At 49.2% G+C, this 9,350-nt stretch overlaps 1 protein-coding gene across 1 annotated transcript; it reads left to right on the top strand.

Moving 5' to 3' along the window:
* Positions 1–2,271: 2,271 nt before the first annotated feature.
* Positions 2,272–9,123, top strand: LOC311308921 (synapse differentiation-inducing gene protein 1-like; the record flags this gene model as incomplete). Its single annotated transcript, XM_084438009.1, has 3 exons — positions 2,272–2,691; positions 7,760–7,891; positions 8,965–9,123. 3 exons carry the CDS (start codon positions 2,272–2,274, stop codon positions 9,121–9,123), a joined length of 711 nt encoding a protein of 236 aa, XP_084294135.1.
* Positions 9,124–9,350: the final 227 nt, after the last annotated feature.

Raw genomic sequence — 9,350 nt, 5'->3', positions numbered from 1 at the left:
ACTCTGATTCCATTTTTTATTCAACTGCATTCTCCCCACGCACAAGTGGCACCATAAAGTGCATGTCATTGTCTAACAGATGAATTATTGACCATATGAAATGTGGTCTTTGTTGTTTAATGTACTGTGTAATGGAATTGCATCTTATCGGGTGAGCAGCAGGGAGGCATCCTGAAACCCATGTGAGGATGCTTATTTCATTAAATACAATAGTAAGGCCTCTGGTGCTTTTCAGATAAAAGACGGAGATACCGTTGTTTTGTCATGTGGAGACAGTCACACATGCACAGAGGAAATCTCCATTTATAGACTTTGCTTTTATGTGGTATTAGGAGATTTTCTCGCCATAGTCGCTCGCTGTTTCATCATCTCCACCCTCAAAACCCTCCACATTTTGAGATATTGTTTCTGTGTGAGCTCCCGTACAGCTTTAGATGAGAGGAGTTTCTAAGACTCAGAATTCCCATATGCGCCCTTTCCACACAAAATGAACCAACAACAAAATAGATCACAAAATGACTGTTATCTGGCATCATATTAACTTACTGTAGCAGAAAGCATCATAAGGAACATGTACATTTCCTGAAATTCAAGAGAAAAGCCATACCCTAACACCACGGGATTAGGCGGATATGTTCTTTTCTCATTATTGAAGTAGCTCAGGAAGTAGGCTTAGGATGAAAGATTAATTCGCTGCACAAAAAGGTCTTCCCATTGGAATCCGCAGGGACGGACTTGCTGGCTTCATGCGCTTTCACTTGATGCGCTTTCATTGGCTACTACTGACATTTATGCTAATTGGCCTGCTTATAGCAAGAGAGACAATCCCGGGAATTTGCCTACAGTAGCACTCCACCATCCATAGAACAGCACCCTGGCTCTTAGGATCAACAACCACCCCCACATACTGCAGGAAGATAATGTGACAGTCTCTCTCTCTCTCTCTCTCTCTCCCTCCATCCCTCCCTCTCTCTCTCTCCCTCCCTCTCTCTCCCTCTCTCCCGCCCTCTCTCCCTCCCTCTCTCTCTCCCTCCCTCTCCCTCTCTCTCGAAATATATCATAACAGCCCCAAGAGTAATGTGGTTTAACAAGAAAATACCTTTGCTACTTGCTTGTATAATCCCCCCCCCCACCCCCCCCCACGAAACTGAAAGTCAAGTCTCTCCAGTCAACAACATCACAGCTTTTCCCACTCTCCAACCAGAGCTCTCTCCAACCAGAGCTCTCTCCAACCAGAGCTCTCTCCAATCAGAGCTCTCTCCAACCAGAGCTCTCTCCAACCAGAGCTCTCTCCAACCAGAGCTCTCTCCAACCAGAGCTCTCTCCAACCAGAGCTCTCTCCAGCCAGAGCTCTCTCCAACCAGAGCTCTCTCCAACCAGAGCTCTCTCCAACCAGAGCTCTCTCCAACCAGAGCTCTCACCAACCAGAGCTCTCTCCAGCCAGAGCTCTCTCCAACCAGAGCTCTCTCCAACCAGAGCTCTCTCCAACCAGAGCTCTCTCCAACCAGAGCTCTCTCCAATCAGCGCTCTCTCCAACCAGAGCTCTCTCCAACCAGAGCTCTCTCCAACCAGAGCTCTCTCCAACCAGAGCTCTCTCCAACCAGAGCTCTCTCCAACCAGAGCTCTCTCCAACCAGAGCTCTCTCCAATCAGAGCTCTCTCCAATCAGAGCTCTATCCAACCAGAGCTCTCTCCAATCAGAGCTCTATCCGACCAGAGCTCTCTCCAACCAGAGCTGTATCCAATCACAGCTCTGGGATCAGAGCTCTCCAACGCTGCCACTGGGGGCAGTTCAAACAGCGTAGTGCAGCAGTGTGATCAGTATGCGCAATAGTCCGACGAGTCCTCCAACATCTGCCAGCCTTCTCACTTGTGTGTGTGTTGTGTGGAGAACAGAAAATGATAAAACACTTCTTTTTTTTTTACCACCATTTTTTAATTAATTTATGGAGGTGAGATGTGCAGCACTTGTAGAGCAGATGGCAATTTGTTGAGGCGGGTGAGTCCTTCAAGTGTAATGCTAATGTGTCTGCAGCATTCATACTGCAGCACCGTGGCTGCTCTCTGATGCACATCCCATAGACAGGTAGGTCTTATCACCAGGGCTGTTAGTAGGATCTCCAGTATCTCCGAGGGTTAGTTACGCTAGACTTTGGTGTTGTTTCTGAAATCCTTCTCCCTTCCCGGCTTATCCCCCCCAGCTCCCAGCCCGTTGTCTCCACCGGGGGTCCGGCCTCTCTGCTCCCCCAGCGGCCTCGCTCCACTGCCCACCATGGAGAGCCTCAGCGAGCTCCAGAACCCGCTCCTGGATAAGACCAGCGGACGCACGTACCAGGGCTACCAGTGTGACTACCCCAGCCACCCTTACCAGGAGAACATAATCGGCTACCTCTACGCAGGGACCAACGGCGAGACAAAGAGCCAGCAGTTCCTGGACGCCACCTCCCTGCACCTGGCGGTGGAGGCCTTCTGCAGGCCCAGCTTCATCCTCTATAAGGACGACACCTCCAGCCTCCAGGGCAAGGACTCGAAGAGCGAGAGTTCAGAGACCACCTTCACAGAGGGCAAGGACACGGGGGCGGAGGGGGTTCCCACCGAAGACCCCCAGGGGCGAGGGGAGGGGGAGAAGGAGGTGAAGATCCAGACTGTGTCCTATGAGGTGGAGGAGGAGGAGGAGGAGCACGACTATGAGGTGAGAAAGGTCAGGAAGAGGTCGACCAATCATGAGCAACTAACAAGATTCTAATGTAGGATGGGTTTAATACAAGAATTAGCCAGATGCTCAGACTGAATTGGCATTTCATTTCACTTCATTATTCAGTCTGAAAGTTTCCCATTGAAGCCGTTTTCTGGAGTTCATCCCCTAAGCAATCACAGCGTTTGTGATTACATTCAAAGGAAGCTGGCTTGGCTACACCAGACCCTGAATCGCATTTCACAAATTGAAGTGGGTGTACGATTCAGGGGGTGGAGCCAGGCTACACAACAATTATAACTTGACTGAAATCTGAGGTCACGACAGTAAAACACTCAAACACCTAACATGTTATGGTCATTAGGTAATTAGTATTAAAAATGTATTTAAACAACATTTTCACGATTGTCCAGGACATTTTAGGAACCAAAAATGAAGCATGTCTCTTATAATAATGATGATGAATCCTGTCTCTTAGTGTTTCTCATGTTAATTATTTAATTTACAGAAAAGCCCCCCACCTCTCATTCTAATAATCTGCCAGCATGATTCCTGCCTATTGTTCTGTTTGTTCCCTGGGGATTATTCCTTGTATTTTTCACCAATCGTACAAACTAAAAGCAGAAGAAGTAATTAGGATTGTTTTTCATTTTATAATTCTTATCGCGTCTCTTATTATATCAGTCTAGTCTTTTGTTATGTTTGGGAAGGCAAGCCAGACTAATCACTCCACAACACATGGTGCCAGCAGGAGAGAGAGCGGCTTCTTTTCAAAAAGTGGCAAAATATCATTTCAAGCATGGTTGTGAAAGACCCAGGAGGTGGGAGGGAGTTGGCAGCAGGACTGAGAACGTACATCCCCAACCGGGCCGGCGATCAGTCCAGCTTCTGTCTGTCATCGGCAGCCCGGCAGATGGATAGGTGCGCGGCAGCTGTCGTCCGCGCTATAACTAATGCAGTGCTTTGAGAGTATTAAGTCAGGACTTCACTGATGCACGGCCCGGGTGCCGATGAGCCGGTGGAGGAGTCATTCCAGGTCCGTCCACAGAGCTGATGAATCCGGTTAACATACTGGAGATGAAAGTTGAGCTTCTGGTGGAGACGGATTTCTCTCTCTCCGGTTTCTTGGGTAGTCCCTTCTGTGTGTGTGCATGTGTGTGTGTGTGTGTGTGTCTGTAGATGAATACCGCGTTGGATGTAGTTCCAAGACTCGAGAGATGAAACCGCGTCTGATCCAACCAGGTAACTCATCCTGTATCCGATGCGCCGGCAGACATTCCCAGCAGCAGATCAAAGAGACTCGGAGGACTTTCGCAATCTTCATGCCCTGAACGCACCGAGACAAGACAGGAAGCCGCCTACATAAGCGCCTCTCACTGCGAAAGTCAAGCGTAGTCAAAGTAACGGTATGATTGTTGCTGTTAAAATAAATAAATAAAGACGGAACAAAATAAGATTTCAGATTGAAAAGCGGAGCCTTCCAAAAACGCCAGCTGTTCCCCAACCAGACTATCAGCAGGCGTGTGGGAGTTGATGGGGGAGTCAGGAGGTCGTTGATGGGATGAGATGGAGCTCACGCCTGGGTCGGGGTGGAGGATGGTTATGACGGTGCCAGTCTCTGGTGGCATGGCCATGGCTGTCCCTGGGGGCGTGCCCGCTGTCCCTGGCTATCAATAACGAGCGCCCTGGGAGAGCACTATAAGGGTTATTAACAGCACAGGGTGATGCAGGAGTCTGACTCATTACACTGGCCTCGAACACCTTGGGAGCCTGTCGACCTGCGTGTCCGTTTTTTTCTCTGTCTGTTTTCTCTCTTTGTTTTTCTGTTTGCATTTGTGCCTGTCTGTCTGTCTGTCTGTCTGTCTGTCTGTCTGTCTGTCTGTCTGTCTCCTTGGCTGTTTGTCTGCCTACCTGTCTGCCTTCCTACTTGGTTGTCTGTCTTGCATTCATGATTGTCTATCTGTCTGTCTGTCTGTCTGTCTGTCAGTCTGTCTGTCTGTCTGTCTGTCTGTCTGTCTGTCTGTCTGTCTGTCTGTCTGTCTGTCTGTCTGCCTTCCTCCCTGTCTGTCTGCCTTCCTCCCTGTCTGTCTGTCTGCCTTCCTCCCTGTCTGTCTGTCTGTCTGCCTTCCTCCCTGTCTGTCTGCCTTCCTCTCTGTCTGTCTGTCTGCCTTCCTCCCTGTCTGTCTGTCTGTCTGCCTTCCTCCCTGTCTGTCTGCCTTCCTCTCTGTCTGTCTGTCTGTCTGCCTTCCTCCCTGTCTGTCTGTCTGTCTGTCTGTCTGTCTGCCTTCCTCCCTGTCTGTCTGTCTGTCTGCCTTGCTCCCTGTCTGTGTGTCTGTCTGCCTTCCTCCCTGTCTGCCTGTCTGCCTGTCTTCTTGTCCGTCTGGCTGCTTGTATACAGTCTGCCTACTCCTGTCTGGGCTTCTTCTCAGACTTGCTGTCGGTGGAATTAATCCACCATTGGTGCATTGATCCCCAAACTGCGTGCAAGAGTATGAATGCATGCAGAATATATCTTGTATAATATAATATATAACTTGGTGCGCTATCTACTAATGCGCTCTCCGCTTGTCCCTGTTTTAAACATTGTGGAAACTGTTCCAAATGAATTAAATGTTCCTGTTTCAGATAGTGGTTTTTGTGCTTGGCTGAAAGCCAGCCACGCAGGGAGTGAGCAGCTTCCAGCTCACTCCCTCCTTCCCTCCTTCCCTCCCTCCCTCCCTTACTCCCTCCCTCCCTTACTCCTGACAATGTTGGCCTGCATCTCTCTGTTGGCACCACAAGAGGCAGTAGTCCCAGCACACCAAAATCAAGAAGGACACCAAAATCAACCCGCTGAAGTATAGTGGTCAGAGCATTGGACTCCCACGCGGGAGACGGGGGTTCAAGACCCAGTGGGGATGGATGGCTTTATGGGACTATACCCCAAACCTCCACACGTTCATCCTTTCACTCCAACCTTTTTATCCCTTACCTAAATTCCACAAGTAGAGTTGTGGTCAGAGCATTGGACTCCCATGCGGGACATTATTCCTTATAGGTCAGATCCTGTCCCAACCCCAACCCTTATTCATGAAACAAGCCAGCCACACACATAAGCCAGGCTGGACCTGGTCTGGTTCGGCCAACAGCCTCTCATCGGCGCTCACCTTGTCTGCATGCCTGCTTATAATTGGCCGGAAGGTATGGTGGACAGGCGCTGTGTGAGCCTGCTGCCCAGTCTTTCTTCCTCTGGAAATTGTCTCATTTATTTTCAAGCTCCCGCTCTCCATTCGTTTCCATTTCCTCTCCTCTCCTCTCCTCCTCCGGTCCCCCCCCAGCGCCTGTTTGATCCTCCGCAAGAAACAAGACTAAAAAATGGGTCTCTGTCCTGTCGGGGGTGGGGCCGTTCGTTCTGACTAACAGCTGCTCCCCCTGTGGTGTCCACCGTCAAGGTGAGCCCGTCTCTGCTCAAAACCAGGCCACGTCCAGGCTTGTTTCATTAAGGGGGGAAACGGAAGTCCACCGGATGTATAAAATGTAAACAACAGCGTTTGCTTAGCTACATATAGACTAGAGGAGTTTGGCTCAGCATAGACGGTAATCTCTGAGAATGTCCCGTGTGGGAGTCCAATGCTCTGACCACTACTCTACTTGTGGAATTTAGATAAGGGATAAAAAGGTTGGAGTGAAAGGATGAACATGTGGAGGTTTGGGGTATAGTCCCATAAAGTCATCCCCATCGGGTCTTGAACCCCGGTCTCCCGGGTGGGGGTCCAACGCTCTGACCACTACTCTACTTGTGCAGTGGAGATCGGCAGGTTGATTTTGGTGTCCTTCTTGATTTTGGTGTGCTGGGACTACTGCCTCTTGTGGTGCCAACAGAGAGATGCAGGCCAACATTGTCGGGAGTAAGGGAAGGAGGGAGGGAAGGAGGGAGGGAGGGAAGGAGGGAGTGATAATCGGACAAACACTATACTAGCTGCACGGCTGGCTTCCAGCCACGCACAAAAAAAGGTCACCAACCGGTGATCGCCGCCTTGCGCCCTGCCCATTCGGGCGCACTTCTGTACCCATGGTCTTGCACCCACCGCGGCGTCTGACTTAAGGCAAGGCAAGTTCATTTGTAGAGCCCTTTTCAGCAACAAGGTAATTCAAAGTGCTTGACAGGAGACATTTAAAGCATCAAGACAAAGTGCAAGAAACACATAAAGGTCATATAAAACGAAATGCCAAAAAAAGGACATTTAAAACAAAATGCAGGAAAAAATCAAATACAGGAAAAAAAGTTACAGCGCAGTGTATGATTGAATAGTTATTTGATTTGATAAAAAGCAGCGGCAAAAAGAAAAGTCTTCAGTCTTGATTTAAAACAACAGAAAGTTGCAGCAGACCTGCAGTTTTCTGGAAGTTTGTTCCAGATATGTGGAGCATAAAAACTGAACGCTGCTTCTCCATGTTCTGTTTTAACTCTGGGGACAGAAAGCAGGCCTGTGCCAGACGACCTGAGAGGTCTGGATGGTTCATAACGTAGCAGCAGATCAGAAATATTTAATAATAATATCATCATTTAATAATAATTAAAAAGCAAGATGGGTGCACGGAGGAGAGGGATGGGTTGGGGGGTGGGAGAGAAAGTGTGTGTGGGGGGCAGTCGCTCCGTAGAGGCAATTCAGCACATAAATGACACCGTCTTTATTCTGTTTTTCCCCCTTGTCGCCTCGCGATGGTAAAACAATCCGTTAACCCAGTGCTATGTGTCACGGCCCTCATGGGTGTTGACAGAAGCAGCGAGTACTTCCCTGGCTGGCTGGGGACATGGTGGTCAGCGGGCCAGGCCTACTGTAGGAGGGGAGGTTGGGGATGGGGTGGTGAGGTCACCTAATGTCACCCTCATGTTTTCTGAGGGACATGCACATGTCAAGTTACAACGGTGGGATTTTGTTGTCTTGTCAACCTTGCAGGTAATGTGCCTTTTTCCTTTTGAAACGCCCTCAGTAAACGCCATATCCATAAACACCGTCCAAAATACTGTATGTGGAATATGTGTGTGTGTGTGCGTGTGTGTGTGCTGTGCCCCCGCCCCCAGAGTGGCAGTGACAGTGACAGTGAGGACAACTTCATCATGCTGCCCCCGCGAGACCACCTGGGCCTGGCCATCTTCTCCATGCTCTGCTGCTTCTGGCCTCTGGGCATCGTGGCCTTCTACTACTCCCACAAGGTAAGCGGCCAGCGTTCACCTCAACGCCACTCCCACGCACACCAACCCTGGGATTAAGGCTAATTCATTACTTAGCATTCTGCGCAAGGTTGTTAAGCACAAGTGGCCTGTCAAGTGTCTGTCCATTGTCCACTCCTGTGGGCCCTGTGTAATCGTTACACGCAACTGACGGACAAACTCTTCCGGTTCTCCCCTCAATTACTGCTGACACAAGTCTAAATACTGCTGAGTAATGAGATGTTCTCACAATGACATACTGTACTTTGTCATGTTCTAATAGGTAGGCTACTTTATTGATCCCCAAGGGGTAAATTGCACTTAGTTTCAAAAGACGTACACAATCCAGACTAGGTACATTTAGAATAGATACGAACACGTACAGGAATCCAAATATACAAAGAGTGCAAATAAACGAGTGTATTACCGGTCGGTAGGTTCCTTAGCATGCCTAGATTGTGTAAACATGCATACAATGCCAATATCACAGTTTGTTAAATGTATTTTTGAGTACGAGCTCTCTGGTGGTTTGATTCTATTTCAGCACCACGCCTACGGGCAGGTTGGTCTAGAAATAGAGCCGCTTAGCTGATTCTGAGTGAATCGGGTCTCCTTCTCCCCTTTCCCCAAACCCATTCATCTTTGCTCATCTTCAGACTAATTGCCAAGACAATTACATTGAATAAGACCCTAATAAATGTGTCAAACGGATAAATGGATCAAAGACCAGCCTTATATTTGGGCTGGACCCGAAAGCATCCAAAAACAACACATTAGTCATTGTCCAAAGGATAATGACATGTTATTTCCATAGCAACTAATGGCTCTCTGTCCATGCCAACATCTCTCATTGTCTCTCTTTAAACACCTACCCACCGTCTCTCAGACGCGAGTAACATTTCATCGTTTCTCTCTCCTTTTTCCCCCCTTTCTCTCTCCTCTTTTCCCCACTTTCTCTCTCCTCTTTTTTCCCCCTTTCTCTCTCCTCTTTCTCCCCCCTTTCTCTCTCCTCTTTCTCCCCCCTTTCTCTCTCCTCTTTTCCCCCCTTTCTCTCTCCTCTTTCTCCCCCCGGTCAGACCGGCAAGGCCATCGCTAAGGGAGACTTCTCCAGGGCGGGCGTGTCCTCCAGGAGAACTCTGTTCTTGGCTGCTCTGTCCATCACGGTGGGGACAGGCATGTACGTGGGAGTGGTGGTGGCCCTCATCGCCTACCTGTCCAAGGCTGGACACGTATAGCAGCTTGACCAGGGGCTGGGGACCAGGGGGCCGCACGGAGAGGAAGAGGCTGTGTTTACACCGATACGTTTTCCTTTTAAAAAACACATAACGTTTTGCAGCGTTCAGGCCTAGCGTCTACACTACTCTGTGTGTTTACGAGTCCCTAAAGTGGTGACTTTTGAATACTCTGCTGATCCGGTGTTAGTGTGAAAACCCCGTATTGCGTTGTTGTGTGAACCGGCAGA

Source organism: Borostomias antarcticus (genome assembly GCF_949987555.1).
Source record: "Borostomias antarcticus genome assembly, chromosome: 5".
In the NCBI taxonomy this organism is placed as follows: Eukaryota; Metazoa; Chordata; class Actinopteri; order Stomiiformes; family Stomiidae; genus Borostomias; species Borostomias antarcticus.
This window is presented reverse-complemented; position numbering and strand designations above follow the sequence as displayed.